The 18,003-nt window shown below is 45.7% G+C and overlaps 1 protein-coding gene across 4 annotated transcripts in view; it reads right to left on the bottom strand.

The window, feature by feature from the left end:
* Positions 1–17,283, bottom strand: part of PIR (pirin) — a 96,173-nt gene extending 78,890 nt beyond the window's left edge. Inside the window, exons 1-2 of one of the 4 annotated variants that reach the window (XM_040338666.1) lie at positions 17,194–17,283; positions 11,236–11,505 (exon numbers count right to left, since the gene is read on the bottom strand). In XM_040338666.1, coding sequence (XP_040194600.1) covers positions 11,236–11,478 — 243 coding nt within the window. In that variant the 5' untranslated portion in view covers positions 11,479–11,505; positions 17,194–17,283. Of the gene's footprint in view, positions 1–11,235; positions 11,506–16,846; positions 17,095–17,193 lie in introns of those variants that run through there. The other 3 variants (XM_040338668.1, XM_040338665.1, XM_040338667.1) reach the window with 3 other exon arrangements.
* Between the last annotated feature and the right edge of the window lie 720 nt (positions 17,284–18,003).

Here is an 18,003-nt window from a genome sequence, read left to right as displayed (position 1 = left end):
ATCACCGATTCACAAAACTTGCCCGGGCCCAGCGCACGCCAGGTACGGAGTTTCCGTACGGCGGCTTTAGCGTAAGGCTGCCCCTTCTCATAGTAGGGGCAGCCAATGCTAAAGTATAGCCGCCCTTCCCGCTGGTGAAATTTGAATTTCACGTTGTTTACGTAAGTGATTCGTGAATGGCGCTGGACGCCATTCACGTTCACTTAGAAGCAAATGACGTCCTTGCGACGTCATTTGCCGCAATGCACGTCGGTAAAGTTTCCCGACGGAGCATGTGTTGTTCGCTCGGCGCGGGAGCGCGCCTAATTTAAATGATTCCCGCCCCCGGGATCATTTACATTAGGCGCCCTTACGCAGGGCAAATTAGCATAGCGCCCGCGCAATTTACGGAGCTACTGCTCCGTGAATCGCGGGCAAATCGAAATATTTGCGTGGGCGCAGAGCAAAAATCGTTGCCCTTTGCCCACGCAAATATTGCGCGGCTCTACCTGAATCTGGGCCATTGCTAATAGCACTAGCTACTGTATATGTTTATAGTTTAAACACGGAAAACTGTAATTTTAGGTACTTTTTTTGCAGTGGCAGTAAAAAATGTGGTTCTGCCAGTAAATTTTATGATTTTTGTCAGTAAATTCTCGTGCGTGATTGTGTAGACAGGGCCCCAGTGCACTGTATTGCCCGGGGGCCTATAATGCTCTTAAGATGACACTGGGGGCTGTGATGTGTAAAGGGGCACTAGGACAAGGAGACTGAAATGTAATGTGGACAGTGACACTGGAGCTACGTGTTTGTAAGTTTTAAACAGCTTAGATGCATGCCGGGGTCCGCATCGCTATCAGTGACTAGCCCGGCTGCTGCCTCCTTTCATAGCTCTGTGTACCTGCCTGTATACACTGTTTTTACCCTGCAAGTTTTGTTTTAGTAAAAACGGTATTACACCATTTCTGTTTTTGTGGCTCATTGCGGTGGAGCCGTTCTGAACTTTCTAGATTGGAGGATTGGAACACACAGTTCCTTCATGAGTAGTCATCTCTGTTGAATGTATTGGGAGTTGATTCTATTTGGAAGAGATTGCAATAGGAAGGATCCTAAAGAACCCTTTACATCAGTGGTTCTCAACCTTCTAGCGCCGTGACCCCTTGATAAAATTTCCCAAGTTGTGGGGACCCCTAACAGTAAAATTATTTGTGTGGCAAGACAAGTAATTTGCACCCCTAACCCACAGACATATAGCACTCCCTGAGCCCTTTCCACTCATACAGTGTTAAAACCCTTTATGGTAAATTTTAGGATGTACCACTCTCTTTGTTCTCCTTTCTTTCCATTGCATCTCTCTCTATCCTAATTTCTTGTTTCCCCCCATCCCTCTCTAGCCGTCTTTCTTGTTATTTCTCTTATTCTTTCTCTCCCTTTTTCTTGGTTCCTCCCCTTTTCCTCTCCCTTCCATGTATTCTCTATTTTTATTCCTTCACTTACTCCTTGGTGGGAGGCCACAGGAACATACCAGCTGGGCGGCCACAGGCTCCAAGGACAGCCCTGCTGGGGGGCCACAAAAGGCTGGGAGAGCGGTGCGGGCTTCAGGAACAACCCAGGATTCGGTGACCCCAGGCAAATCTTCATTTGACCCCCGAGGGGGTCCCGACCCCCAGGTTGAGAACCACTGCTTTACATGCTTGATGGTCATTTATGGCCCTATATTTCTGGTGAACGTATTTTGATTGTCACATCCGGTGAAGCACTTTATTATGCACGTTGCGCTTTCTGAAAGCACAGTGGTTGGAGCTTAAATCCGGAACACAGCACTTCTATTGCTATATCTATATTTGCATTTATTTGAACTTTTTATTTAATATTTAATTAATTGGTGTGTAGGTGTTGTTTGTGTGTGTGTGTGTGTGTGTGTGTGTGTGTGTGTGTGTGTGTGTGTGTGTGTGTGTGTGTGTGTGTGTGTAGGTGTATCAACGTCAGTAATCATTTCCCAAACCCTGTATGTTGTGTTCACTAAGATGCAGGTCCTTTAAAAAAATATATCAAAAATATCATTTTAAAATAAAGCCCAACTCCAGGAAAATAAACTGCTCCCTGCAGTGGAGCTGTGCTCTCACGGCAAGAATTAATTGCTTGTTCATGTCTAGGAGAACAATAAAAGGAAATGTACTGTATATACTAGAGTATAAGCCACATTTTTCAAATCATTTTTTTGTGCTGAAAATGCCCCCCTCTGCTTATACTCGAGTCACCTTTTTTGCACCTGATCTCCTGGACCATGGGGACCCAGTACCGGCCGGCCGTAGGCACATATGTAGCCCCACTCTTCCTCTACAAGTGTGAAAAGTCTGTTGTCCGGGGGACCTATGGCCGGGAAGTACCGATTTTTCAAAGCCGGGCACCCCTTCCATAGACTCCCATGTTAAACGTCAGTCTAGTCATGGACACAGTGAGGCATGCACATGGACACAGTGAGGCATGGGCACCATGAGGCATGCACATGGGCACAGTGAGGCATGCACATGGACACAGTGAGGCATGGGCACAGTGAGGCATGGACACAGTGAGGCATGGACACAGTGAGGCATGGACACAGTGAGGCATGGACACAGTGAGGCATGGGCACAATGAGGCATGCACATGGACACAGGCACAGTGAGGCATGCACATGGGCACAGTGAGGCATGGGCACAGTGAGGCATGCACATGGGAACAGTGAGGCATGGACACAGTGAGGCATACACATTGGCACAGTGAGGCATGCAGATGGACACCCTAGGCTTTCTACTCGAGTCAATACGTTTTCCCAGTTTAGTTTTTTGTGGTAAAATTAGGTGCCTCGGCTTATATTCGAGTATATATACGGTACTTATCTGATCCTCAGCTAGACCAGCCTCCACAGCTTCTACAACCCAGCGCTCCAGGGTTCTGACATCATCAACACCCATGCAGAGTCCATAATCCTGCTCTGGACATGAAGATGCCGATACCCGATCCTCCACTCCACAGTTGTTGTTTTTTATTATTTTTTTCTTCTATTCTATAGCTTTCATTCAAATTTATACCTGGTGATCCTGCCATGAAGATTCTGGCTTAGGCACTTCCTGTTATATGGTGACAATACCCAGTCTCCCAATTTTACTCCTATGTTATCACCCTGCCTCATACTGTAGGATTCCAAGTGACCATTCCAATTACACAGGTCCGGTCCTCTGTTGCAATCATCACTGGAGTGTATGAATGAAGATAAGAAATGGCTGCAAACAGATGACAGGAAACTAGCAGTACTGGGATACAACAAAGGATGAATACACACCTATTCCAGGTCAGTGACACAAAAAGCACCGCGGCCAAAGACTGGCAGGCAACCAATGGGAGGTCAACAATGGCGGCAAGTTTCTGTAACTACAGGTTTCCTTTCCTATGGAAAATCCTTTTCATATTTTCTTGGATGTGCTCCATCTTTCTCATACATTTGTTTTGTTAATCCACAACAAAACAAAATCAAGTTAAGGCACGGCAGCTGGCACAGGACTCCATGTCGCCAACGTCAAACAATTGCTAAGGTAACACAGAGGGCATGTAAGGATAGGATGGGGGAAACGTTTAACTAATGATGTTCTGGAGCCAATTTTACATTTTACTGATCAGCCTAACAAATCAGCGAGGACTAACATTGCTGCAGACAGGGCAGCCATTACAAATTTTGGGGCCCCTTACACAGCTTTAGGCAGGGCCCCCCCTGGAGCCGAGAACGGGGGGGGGGGCTGATGAAAAAAAAGTGTAATCTCTTCTCTCCTGACACGAGAGGGGGGGGGCCTTGCACCTTACGAGTGTAATGCAATAAAAAAAATATAAAAAATAAACGGGAGGGGGGCCGGCCGGACCATCGGGCCCCTTACAGGTGTATTGCAATAAATAAATAATGTAAAAAATAAAAAAAACGGAAGGGGGGCCAGCCGGGCCCCTTACAGGTGTAATGCAAAAAAAAAAAAAAATTATAAAATAAATAAATAAATGGGAGGGGGGCCTGGGGACCATCGGGCCCCTTACAGGTGTGATGCAAAAAATAAATAAATAAATAAAATGAAAATTAAAAAAAAAAAAAAAAAACGGAAGGGGGGCCAGCCGGGCCCCTTACATGTGTAATGTAAAAAAAAAATAAAAAATTATAAAATAAATAAATAAATGGGAGGGGGGCCTGGGGACCATCGGGCCCCTTACAGGTGTGATGCAAAAAATAAATAAATAAATAAAATGAAAATTAAAAAAAAAAAAAAAAAACGGAAGGGGGGCCAGCCGGGCCCCTTACAGGTGTAATGCCTGTACCCCCCTGATGGCGGCCCTGGCTGCAGATATAAAAGTACTAAGTAGATATGTGGCAAAACAATGTGATTTCCATTGTCATGCAATTCTGTGCGACTCAAGTCGCATTTGAAATTGCACTAGTGTGAACAGCACCTGAGGGTTAAGGGTACTTTCACACTGAGGCGGTAAAGTGGCGCTATTAGCGGCGCTTTACCATCGTTTTGCCACTATTTTCAGCCGCTAGCGGGGCGGGTTTAACCCCCTCTAGCGTCCGAAAAAGTGTTAAACCCGCCCAAAACAACGCTGCTTTGCCGGCGGTTTGGAGGCACTGCCCCGTTGATTTCAATGGGCAGGGGCGCTCCTACAGCGCCTCAAAGATGCGGCTGGCAGGACTTTTTTTTACCGTCCTGCCAGCGCAGCACTCCAGTGTGAAAGCCCTCAGGCTTTCACACTGGATATAAAGGAGCGGCTCTTTCAGGGCGCTATTTTTAGCGCAATAGCGCCTGCAAAGTGCCTCGGTGTGAAAGCAGCCTAAGAAAATGATAATCAGGGTTAAATAGTCAAAATAACTTGATAGTTTCATTCAGGGACTCTTGTGCTAAAAAAAGTGACTTTGTAATGATCTGCTGCTGACAGATGGAGTGGGTGCAGGGCCAGTGCTACCACTAGGCAAACTGGGCAGCCGCCTAGGGCGCACTGCTGCCTAGGACGGCCGTTCATTTGTGTTCCTACTCTCTTCTCTCTGCAGCAACTAAAGCCTCATGCACACAATCGGATTTTCCGCAGACAAAGCATCAAACTTTTGTCCGAAGGGCGTTGGCCATGAACTTGTCTTGCATACAAACGGCACACAATTGTCGGCCAACAAACACGAATGTGTTTTTTTTTCCAGCTCTTTAGCACCACCCTTTGGTAATTGGTGAGCATTGCATCTGAGCATGCGTGTTTGTACATTATGTCTGACAGGCTTGTGTACACACGATTGGAAAATCTGACAACAGACTGTTGTTCGCGGAAAATTTATTAGCCTGCCATCCAATATTTGTTGGCGAAAACTTAGACAACAATTGTCTGATGGAAAGTACAAACGGACGGATTTTAGGCCAACAGTCTGTCATCACACAATTCCCGTTGGAAAATTAGATTATGTGTACAAGGCTTAAGTCTCAGCATCAGCGCGCAGCAGCGGCGGAAAAATCTGGCTGTGTCCCGACTCCTGAATGAATGGAAGCAAGCAAACATTCATTTATGGGCGCTTGTGAGGCTTTATTGCTGGTGGTGGCCTGCATTTGATGGGCGCTTCATTAAAAAGGTGGGGTATACATGGGCAGGGCAAAGGGGGTGGAGTCAGAGGTGGAGCCAAGGGGGCAGCAAAAGGAGGTTTCGTCTAGGGCAGTGATGGCGAACCTTGGCACCCCAGATGTTTTGGAACTACATTTTCCATGGTGCTCATGCACTCTGCAGTGTAGATGAGCATTGTGGGAAATGTAGTTCCAAAACATCTGGGGTGCCAAGGTTCACCATCACTGGTCTAGGGTGTCAAAAATCCTTGCACCAGCCCTGAGTGGGCGGTACCTGGTTCTGAGATTGGTAGATGTAAGAGATGCTAGTCTAACTGGCAGCTCTGTGGAGGTAAGGAGGTGACCCCCTTCTTTTTTTTCCATTTATTTGTTTTTTTTATTTTTATATTCAAGGTCACAGAGAGATGTTAACATAACAAAAGCAAGGAATTCATAATCATATACATATTATCGTTCCAGACAGCGAAAAACACAAAAAAAGTAGCAACCAACCAGGCTTATCCAATCCTCTCCCTTACCCTATTGTTGTATAATTAACAACACATCTTAAACCTTTTAATTGGAATCTCTAGAGAAACTGTATTGTTCTCATACACCTTAGACCTCTCTGTTCCCTTGTCCCTATATACCCTACCTATCTCTCCCTCTAACAAAGAAAAAAAAAAAAAAAGGGCCCCTCCCCTTCCAACCCCCCCCCCCCCCCCCTATCCCCTGCACAAGAAATGGAGGGACTATCTCTTATTTCTATTCATCGGAATCCTATACACACTCCTCCCGGGGATGACTCTTCACTCCTTATTCTACTCCTCCAATAGTCTCATCCCCTCTTCAGAATACATAAACAGATTCCATCCTGTCCATGTTTCCACATACTGCTCTCTTTTATTTCGGGCGGAAAGAACTAGATCTTCTATGGCTCCTATCTCTCGGACTCTATTAAGCCATCTCGTAATAGAGGGTGGCCTAGTGTCTCTCCACTGTAAAGTTATTCCACTTTTAGCAGCATTTATCAAATGACATAGCACCGATTTTTTATACGCTCGCACCGGGATCTGTGAACTGTGGAGCAAGAAAAAAGGCCGGATCATCCGGTATCTGGATTTCCGTGAATTTTTGAGATATTCTCTGGACTTCCAACCAATATTTTCTTACTTTTACACAGGACCAAAATATGTGCAACAAAGTTCCCTGTTCCAGTCCACATCTCCAGCAATACTCTGAGTTTTCTATAGAAAAATGTTGCATCTTTACTGGAGTGTAGTACCATTGGGTCAATAGTTTGTAGTTGGATTCCTGTATTCGCGTAGATACTGATGAGTTTAGTGCTAGATAGATAATGTGTTTACGCTGAATTAGTGAAAAATTCCTCCCCAGATCTCTTTCCCATTTATTAATTCCCGGCAACACAAAGTCCTCCTGAGGAGAATTCAACAGTCTATACATCTTAGAACTCACTCGTTGTGTTGGTTCCTCATCATCGCAATAGCTCTCAAATTTTGTTAACTGTCGCCGGAAATTAGACGGTTGTCCTAGGGATCTCATAAAATGATTTACTTGTAATGCTTGCCAAAAGCTTAACTCAAAGTTTCCCCCTGGCTTCATTAAGGCATCGATGGATGGCCAAGTTTCTGTTTGCAAAAAATGTGAGACCTGCACCATGCCCTTTTCTTTTAGTTTGTTGAATACTGCTCCCTCTGTTCCTGGTTTAAAAACTGGGTTCCCCATTATAGGGAACAAGGGAGATTGGCTCGTTGAAAACTTTGGATTTCTGCAGACTTTAGCTGCAATTAGCAGCGTTGGGCCGATTATAGGGTGTTTCTTCAACTTACTTGGTAATACATTGTAGCACCAGGGGGCTCTGCATAATGATATTGGGCTAATCTGTTGCTCTATATCAACCCAACGTTTGTAATACCTATGTCTGCACCAATCTACCAATCTTGTCAGGTGGGCCGCTTGATAGTACTTAGCAATATCTGGGACTGCCATCCCCCCAAAGCACTTGGGTAGCCTCATCACCTCTTTTTTTATCCTTGGTCGTTTCCCTGCCCATATAAATTTCATTAGGAGGGAACTCATTTGCTGGAGAAAGGCCGCTGGTATAGTAATTGGTATAGTCTGAAACAAATACATAATTTTTGGCAGGATACTCATCTTAACTATGTTGTTTCGGCCAAACCATGAGTGTAGTCCATGTTGCCATTTCTCAAGCAGAGTTCTTACCGAATTAAAAAGTGGTGGGAAATTTATTTTAAAGACTTCCTTTATGTTTGCTGGAATCAGGGTACCCAAGTATTTTAGCGCAGTTTTCCACTTAAATCCAAAATTTTGCTGTATTATCTTACGCTTCTGAGGTGACATTCATCACACTCATCGCTTCGGATTTGGCCTGACCCCCTTCATCTGTCCATACCGATGTCAAGACTTGTGAAATGAATTCATCTGTGGGCCATGGGAAAGATGCTCCACGCACCCGAAGACAACAGGAACCAAAAACCTCTACAGCAGTGATTAGAATGTCACCTTCCTGTGAAGTACCACTCGTGCGCTCACACCTCCGCCAAGATGGCACTGGTTGGAAGTACATCCAGAAGTGGTGAAGTCACAGCGTCTCAGGAGCAAGACACCGCCATCTTGGTCCACCTTGTGCTCCAGACCAAAACACAACAGCTGGAAACCAGTGTCCTGGCTCTGCAGCAATGAGGGAGAGATGCCCAGGGTGCTATTGGACAGATGCTTGCAGATGGGGGGGGACAGTTGCTTACCCTCCCCCCAGTGGGACTGAAACCTCAGGCAAAAAATAAAAGAGGGAGTAACCCCCAGGGAGGGCCTCCAGTGGCCCCTGTCCTGAGCTGCCTGACCTCCCTAGAGGCTTTTGGAGGTAGTAGGCCCTCGCAACCATAACAGAGCCTAGAAGAAAATAACAAATCCCGTTGGTCTAGAGCAGAGGTCTCCCAACGTTGGCCCGAGGGCCAGATGTGCCCTTTTCTAGCCTTTATCCGACCCTTGGGGCACTATTTCTTCCACTGATACCAATGATGGCATACTATTCCTCTTACTAATAAGGGGCACTACTATTCCTCCTACTGATCACCAACCTTGAGGCCATATTTACTCTGACTGATGCTGGGCCCGCCCCCCCCCCCCCCCGCGCAGGCCGTGATCCGGCCCTCCAAAAGTCTGAAGGACAATAAACTGGCCCTTGGTTTGAAAAGTTTGGAGACCCCTGGTCTAGAGGAAACACAAGAACGGAGGCACTGAGGTATGTGATGATTTTTAAATTGTGGAGGATGCATTTCCTGTTTTAGGTGGGAGGAGCCCTGGAAGACAACTTGAGAAAATACCTTTAGCATCCCTTCCATCCCGAAGTAGAATATTCATTCTACAAAATCAAGACATTGACTTGGTACTCAAACAAAAAGTCATTGAAAATTAGTCAAATCCATAAAGTCACCATCAAAAAAATCAGACGAGCAATTTTTATATTTGTTTCGTCTGAACATTTGAATAAAAAGTCAACAGGTATAAGGTCAACATTAGCTCTTAAGTTTGAACATGAAAGAGGATTAAGTGTGATTGACTTACAATATAAAAGTATTGGGACATCTGCTTTTACACACACATGAACCTTAATGGCATCCAAGTCGTAAGCCTCATACACACGATCGGACTTCCAGCGGACTTTTCGGTGGTCCGAAGGGTGTTGTCCGTGAACTTGGTATGCATACACATGGCACAACATTTTCAGCCAACATTCACCAAACCATGTGGTTTTTCAGCCCTTTACCACCATCCCTTGGGCAACTTCTGCTATTGTTGTCTGATGTTTAGCATTGGTTCCGAGCATGCGTGTTTGTAGTTTTTCAATTTTAGTTGGACGGATTTGTGTACACACGATCGGATAAACCGACGTAACAGATTTATTGCCAAACAGTTGGTGAGCATGAACGGCCAACATTTTTTGTCGTTAATTGAGCCAACAATTGTCTGATGGAGCATAAATACGGTCCATCAGACAATTATAGCCATACAATTGGATCGTATGTACAAGGCTTTAGTCTGTAGGGTTCAATATTGAGTTGGCCCACCCTTTGCAGCTATAACCGCTTCAACTCTGGGAAGGCTGTCCACGGGAATGTTTGACCATTCTTCCAGAAGTGCATTTGTGAGGTCAGGCACTGATGTGGACGAGAAGGCCTGGCTCGCAGTCTCTGCTCTAATTTGCCCCCAAATGTATTCTATGGGGTTGAGGTCAGGACTCAGTGTAGGCCAGTCAAGTTCTTCCACCCCAAACTCGCACATCCCATGTCTTTATGGACCTTGCTTTATGCACTGGTCCAAATAATTTGGTGGAGGGGGGGGGGATTATGGTGTGGGATTATTTTTCAGGGGTTTGGCTTGGCCCTTTCCAGTGAAGGGAACTCTTAAGGGGTCAGCATACCAAGACATTTTGGACAATTTCATGCTCCAAACTTTGTGGGAATAGTTTGGAGACGACCCCTTCCTGTTCCAACATGACTGCACACCAGGCACAAAGCAAGGTCTATAAAGACACTGGCCCAGATTCAAGAAGCAATTGCGTCTGCGTAACCATAGTTACGCAGCGCAATTGCTTACTTGCACCGGCGCTTCGAATGCTCCCGATTCAGGAACCTCGTTACGCCGACGGCAGCCTAAGATATGACTAGCATAAGGCTCTTATGCCAGTCATATCGTAGGCTGCATTCTTACGTTGGCCGCTAGGGGGCGTTCCCGTAGTGGTCAGCGCATAGTATGCAAATTGCATACTAACACCGATTCACAACCCTACGCGAGCCCTGCGTACGCAGTTTACGTACGGCGGTTTTCGCGCAAGGCTGCTCCTGCTATTAGCAGGGGCAGCCCATGTTACGTATACCCGTTGTTCCCGCGTCGCGAAATTTGAATTTTACGTAGTTTGCGTAAGTGAATCGTGAATGGCGCTGGATGCCATTCACGTTCACTTTGAAGCAAATGACGTCCTTGTGACGTCATTTGCCGCAATGCACGTCGTGAAACTTTTCCGAGGGAGCATGCGCTCTACGCTCGGCGCGGGAACGCGCCTAATTTAAATGATTCCCGCCCCCTACGGGATCATTTAAATTGGGTGCTCTTGCGCCGGGCATTTTGCCGGCGCGCCCACACAATTTACGGAGCTTATGCTCCGTGAATCGAGGGCAGCACAAAAAAATTGCGGGGGCGCAGGGCAAAATCGTTGCCCTGCGCCTCCGTAATAAATGAGCAAATCTCTTTGAATCTGGCCCACTGATGAGCGAGTTTGGGGTGGAGGAACTTGAGTGGTCTGAACCTTGTGGGCAGACTTCCCAGAAGAGTTGAGGCTGTTATAGCTGCAAAGGGAGGGCCAACTCAATATTGTAACCTACAGACTAAGACCGGGAAGCCATTAAAGTAGATGTGCGGGTAAAGACAGGTGTCCCAATACCTTTGGCAATATAGCGTATATAGACAACTGCTCTCAGTGGATTTCTTTAAATCAGGCCGGTGATATTAAAGCACAATACAGACAACCAACCTTTCTAGTTTTAGGCACAAGAACAAAAAGTTTTCTTAATTTTGTTATTTATCCATGTATTTCATAAAAATGATAATGTCATCCTACCTCAGGTCTACCAATGCTCCTCCGTACTCGGGCACCAACTCCCTCTGACTGCTCCACACTCAGGACTGTCTTCACCACGTTTCTACAGGTCATCCTTCCGACTTGAGAGAGCATACACACGTTGGGATCCCGGTTGGAGTATTGAGGTCTGTAACACGTGTCAACAGTTTCAGCTTGAGAATTCAGTGCACGGCTTCCAAAAAGCCTCCACAAAAGCAAAGCGATGACTGTTCTTATAAGCATGAACTACGGGGCAGGATATTCCGATTCCTATGTTTATTTTGTTAACCAAATTAAAAAAAAATAAAAAAACATTCTGAGAACATGATGAATGCATTCCACCGAGCATGCCAGATCTTTACAGGAAGCCAAAATAAAAGTAAACTTTATGTAATTATACAGATGCAAACCTACATATGTGTCAATAAATAAGGACCACAGATGGACTTGTGTACACTGATGCCACGTACACACGATCATTTTTCGCCATGAAAAAAAACGTTGTTTTTCAAAAACGTCATTTAAATGATTGTGTGTGGGCTTCACATCATTTTTCAGGTTCTGAAAAACTACAAAAAATAAAATCGAACATGCTGCATTTTTTAACGTAGTTTTAAACAATGTCGTTTTTCGGGTTGTAAAAAATGATCGTGTGTGGGCTAAAACGACGAAAAAAATCCGCGCATGCTCAGAAGCAAGTTATGAGACGGGAGCGCTCGTTCTGGTAAAAATACCGTTCCTAATGGAGTAAGCACATTCATCACGCTGTAACAGACAAAAAAGCGCAAATCGTCTTTTACTAACACGGAATCAGCTAAAGCAGCCCAAAGATGAATGGAACTTCCCCTTTAAAGTGCCGTTGTACGTGTTGTACGTCAGCGCTTTGCTAGATAATTTTTTAAAAACGATGGTGTATGGACAACATCGTTTTAATGATGAAGTTGGGAAAACGTCGTTTTTTAGACATGCTGAAAAATGATCGTGTGTACGCGGCATTAGACGTCTCCTGAAGCACCTAAGAGGCTCCAATATGCAAGTCTTGAGTTTTGTAGAGAAGAAGGTCAGGCTCCAACCCATCCACACAACTTCTAAGGCCCCGTACACACGACCGAACATGTCTGCTGAAACTGGTCCACGGACCAGTTTCAGCAGACATGTTCGGTCGTGTGTACGGTCGACCGGACAGGTTTCCAGGGGACATTTGTCCAGGGGACCGTTTTCCAGCGGACAAATGTTTCTTAGCATGCTAAGAAACATGTCCGCTGGAAGCCTGTCCGTCGGACATGTTCGGTCGTCTGTACAGACTCACCGTACATGTCCGCTCGGCCGCCATCTCTCGCATGCGTCGAAGTGATTCGACGCATGCGTGGAAGCATTGACCTTCCAGGGCCGCGCACGTCGCTGCGTAATCGTCGCGGCGACGGCGCGGCCACGTCACAGCGTATCGTGTACGCGCGGATTTCTGTCTGATGGTGTGTACAATCATCAGAGAGAAATCTCTGGGCGGACATGTCCGCTGAAAACGGTCCGGCGGACCGATTTCAGCAGACAGTCCGTCCGTGTGTACGAGGCCTTATGGAAAGAAATGATGTGTGAGGATCCATTCACACCTGGGGCAACACCGCCACTGATCTCCACAAGCTAGAATGAACCTGGAAGGGACTTCTGGCTTATGGCCTCAGAGGTCTAAAGGACTCCAGATATCTCGCTAAAGAGAACGTGTGATTTATTATAATTGCATCTCCACCTCCAGCCAAAAATTTAGGCTGAAATTGGACCTGAAACAGTGAACCAGGATGCATTGGACCCCTACTGTGAGGTGCATGCGGCAATAGTGTGAACCCAGCCTTACAGTCCCGCTGACCTGGAGCCCATCGATCACCCGCTAGGAGACCTCGTATAGCCGCCTCACTGTTCCGGGTCTTAGAAATCCCCTTGGTTTAATCTCCTAAACGTACCTCGTCAGGAGGTATGTTTAGGAGCATTCTAATTAGTCAGTGCCACGCATGTGCGGCTCCGACCACTCAGACTCTGCATAACCCGTCCTGTCACCGCAGGCAAGAGGAGAGAAAGCTGCAGAGATTTCAAATCCCCAGACTGGTAAAGCGGCTATACTATCTATCAGAATGGTGATTGCCGGACTCCAGGTTAGCGGGACCGGGTGCGATGGGAAGGGGGTCCAGTGTAAGTTCACCTTACAGATTTTTTGTAAAGGTGAACTTACACTTTAAAGCGAAGCTCCACCCAGAAGGTCAACTTGTTCACACCCCCCCCCCCCTTTCACTGCCAGATGTGGTACTTTTTGGGGGGGAGTGGGTACCTAGTTTTGACAGGTACCCGCTCCCACTTCCTGATAAGATTATTGCAAAGCGATCTACGTCAAGTCCAGACCCTCCTCCTCCGCCGCCTTCTGGGACCTGTGTGTTTGTCCCAGAAGATGGCGGGACCATTCAGAAAACGCAGCGTGACTCGCGCATGCGCAGTAGGAAACCGGCTGTGCAGCCCTTACTTGCAATGCCGGCACCTGCACCCAAAGCCGATAGACGAATCTGCTTGAGATGCCGCCATTGCGAGATCCCTGGACAGGTAAGTGTCCTTATATTAAAAGTCGGCAGCTAAAGCATTTGTAGCTGCTGACTTAAAAAAAATATATATTTTATTTTTTACACAATGGAACTCCCCTTTAAATAGTAAATTATATTATTTGAATATTTGACTTTCTGGAAACTAGAAAGTAAAAAAAAAATAAAAAATTAAAGTTACACCCAGGAGTTAACTGCCCCAAAAAAATGTTTAGCCCGGCCACCCCCACATGACAGTACACACAAAAACATTGCTTACACTACATGTTACACATCACCACACAGGCTGAAGTGAGAGCAATCCCAAGGTATTTAGCAGTTTATATTTACTAAAATAATTACATTTCCATGTTCTGTGTATTGTGGGGACCAGATAGATATAGTGAATGCAGGGTCCTGGGTTTAGTAGCACTTTAAAGTAGAACTATAGGCAAAAGGAAGGATTACAGTATAATCTCTGTCTGATTTTTTTTTATTTTTTTTTGCCATCGGTGTCCCTTCACAAAGATTTTTTCCTCGCTTCTCCACTCCAAAACGAAAAAAAATAAACGTTTTGCCGTTAGGTATACTTTAACTTTAGAGTATTTATTATTAATCTTGCACTTGATAAGCAGCTATACAAATATTGTGTGGCATAAAAAGAAAACAAATAAATGGAATTACCACTATTTTCTTCTCCTGGGTCCCTGCTTTCAGAAAATATATGTTTGGGGGGAGGGGTTAACAAATCTTCAGACTTAAAACTAGGGGTCGACCGATTATCGGTGTGGCCAAAATTAACTTTTTTTGAAGCATTGGTATCGGTCACAAACTTATCAATGTTACCGATATTGGTTCAAGGGGTTGTACCAGGGTGATGCATGCAACTGCAGGCATTGCCCCAGTACCGTTCTTCAGAGCGAACAGTCAGCTTTCTTGTAATAACAACCAATGAGGCTCAGCAGCCGCTCGGCTTTTAATAAAAGCAGCGGAAGGGGACACCCCTGCCGCCCTGCCCAGATCCCTCATTCCACCAGGAGGCCCGAGCGTTTCGGGCCGGCGCATCCTCTGACTGGCCGAAGACCCCGAACAAAGCAGATCGGCTTTGCTTGGGTCTCGGATTTAGTAACCCTGAAGTACGGATGAGCTCAGTGATTAGCGCAGCGCTATGCCGACTTCCTGGCGGGCTCTGCACGTGGGGTTTGCGAACACGCCGGAGCTCATCCTTATTGAAAGTATTCAAAACTTTAAGATCTGTGTTTTTGAATACTTTCTTTTATTTATTTTTTTAAATGGTACCGTTATGACATCGCTTCTGGGTAAGGCTGAGCTCCGGCGTGTTCGCACAGTCAACGTGCAGAGCTCGCCATAAAGTCTGCACGGCACTGCGCTAATCACAGGCAGGGAGACATTGTCCCGATGCTCGGCTGAAGAGATCGGGAAATGTCTCCCTGCCTGTGGTTAACGCAGCGCCGTGCAGACTTCCTGGCGGGCTCTGCACGTGGACTGTGCGAACACACCGGAGCTCAGCCTTACCCAGAAGCGATGTCATAACGGTACCATTTAAAAAATAAAATAAAAGAAAGTATTCAAAAACACAGATCTTAAAGTTTTGAATACTTTCAATAAGGATGAGCTTCGGCGTGTTCGCAAACCCCACGTGCAGAGCGCGACACGAAGTCGGCACTGCGCTGCCCTAATCACAGGCAGGGAGACATTTCCCGATCTCTGCAGCCGCGCATCGGGACAATGTCTCACTGCCTGCGATTAGCACAGCGCAGTGCCGACTTCCTGGCGGGCTTTGTGAACACGCCGGAGCTCATCCTTACTTTCAAGTGCAGTGGAGGGGCTTGGGGTCTTATAGATCCCCGATCCCTCCATAAAGAGAACCTGTCACAAAGGAGGTTTACATTCCTTGTGACAGCAATAACAGTGATAAAAAAAATAAAAAAAAAGGACAGTGTAATAGGGCCAGATTCAGATACAAGATACGACGGCGTATCTTCTGATACGCCGTCGTATCTCTGAGTGCGGGAGGTCGTATCTATGCGCCTGATTCAGAGAATCAGTTACGCATAGATATCCCTAAGATCCGACAAGTGTAAGTGTCTTACACCCTCGTATCTTAGGCTGCATTTTCAGGCTGGCCGCTAGGTGGCGCTTCCGTATGTTTACGCGAGGAATATGCTAATTAGGTAGATACGGCGATTCAGAAACGTACGTTCGGCCGGCGCAATTTTTTACGTCGTTTACGTTCGGCTTTTTTCGGCGTATAGTTACCCCTGCTATATGAGGAGTAGCTAATATTAAGTATGGCATTCGTTCCCGCGCCGAGTTTTGAAATTTTACGTCGTTTGCGTAAGTCGTTCGCGAATAGGGCTGTACGTCATTTACGTACACGTTGAATCCAATACGTCCTTGCGGCATACTTTAGAGCAATGCACACTGGGATATTTTACGGACGGCGCATGCGCCGTTCAAAAAAAACGTCAAAAACGCAGGGTCAAGTAAAATTTAAATAAAACACGCCCCCAACATCCCCATTTGAATTAGGCGGGCTTACGCCGCCACACATACGTTACGCCGCCGTAAATAAGGGCGCAAGTCCTTTCTGAATACAGAACTTGCGCCCAAAGTTACAGCGGCGTAACGTATCGGAGATACGTTACGCCGGCAGATAGATACACAAATCTATTTGAATTCGGCCCACAAAGTTTAAATCTACAGATTATCGGCACCTGATATTGGCTATTGACCTGACAGGCAGCCGAAAAATCGGTATTGACCCTGAAAAAACGATATCGGTCGACCTCTTCATAAAACAACCATTTCAAATATGTGTGTAAAAAAAAAAAATCCCAAAATCACAATGGCAATGATAGGGTTAATTGGCCCAAAAAAGTGTCAAAATGTGTTAAAAAGCCTGTGTACAAACACAGTAAAAAAGAAGAAGCTCTCTGATGTGTGAACCTACTGTAGGCTAAATCTTAGGTAAGTACATTGATAAAGAGAGCCCATAGGGTGATCTGAGCTGTAGTAGGCACACTTACCTGCCTGTGTGTGTTCTGGGACGGTGCTGGGGATGATGACACTGCACAGCCTCTCCAGTCTTCTTAAACTCTCCCCTTGCTCACCATGATTCAGCAATAACACCATAGAGAGGAGTGTATGGGAGGGTGGATAGAGAGGAGTGGATGGGAGGGTGGATAGAGAGGAGTGGATGGGAGGGTGGATTGAGGGCAGTGTGTGTGATCACTAACACTCTGCAAGTCACCGTGAGACACACACAGCAGCTCTGCCAGCACCATAGGGCGGCTCCCTGCTGTGCCCAGCCCTGTGTGTGTACTCCTGCACTGTACTGTGCCCACTTCTATACGAGCTGTCAGCCCCAACTCACCTGTCAACTCAGATAACAACAACACTGCTGACAACAGCCCACCCGGCCAATCCAGGAAGTCCCACCTCTTCCCCAGACTGGCAGGCGGATGAACCAATTATAGAAAAGTTGTGGTTACCATGGTGACGGATGTACACAAATAAATTGTATGTCCTTTTTATTCCCACAAATAGAGCTTCTTTTTTTATTTTTTTGTGGTATTTGAACCCTTCTGCCGTTTTTATCTTTTGCACTATAAACAAAAAAAGGCAGACAATTTTAACCACTTAACCCCCGGACCATATTGCTGCCCAAAGACCAGAGCACTTTTTGCGATTCGGGACTGCGCCGCTTTAACTGACAATTGCGCGGTCGTGCGACGTGGCTCCCAAACATAATTGGCGTCCTTTTTTCCCCACAAATAGAGCTTTCTTTTGGTGTTATTTGATCACCTCTGCGGTTTTTATTTTTTGCGCTATAAACAAAAATAGAGCGCCAATTTTGAAAAAAATGAATATTTTTTACTTTTTGCTATAATAAATATCCCCCAAAAATATATAAAAAAAAAATGTTTTTCCTCAGTTTAGGCCGATACGTATTTTTCTACATATTTTTCATTAAAAAAAATCGCAATAGGCGTTTATTGATTGGTTTGCGCAAAAGTTATAGCGTTTACAAAATAGGGGGTATTTTTATGGCATTTTTATTAATATATTTTTTTTACTAGTAATGGCGGCGATTTTTTTTCGTTACTGCGACATTATGGCGGACACTTCGGACACTTTTGACACATTTTTGGGACCATTGGCATTTTTATAGCGATCAGTGCTA

Source organism: Rana temporaria, chromosome 2, assembly GCF_905171775.1.
Source record: "Rana temporaria chromosome 2, aRanTem1.1, whole genome shotgun sequence".
Taxonomy (NCBI): domain Eukaryota; kingdom Metazoa; phylum Chordata; class Amphibia; order Anura; family Ranidae; genus Rana; species Rana temporaria.
Note: the sequence above shows the minus strand (reverse complement) of the source record. Positions and strands in the feature narration are given on the sequence as shown.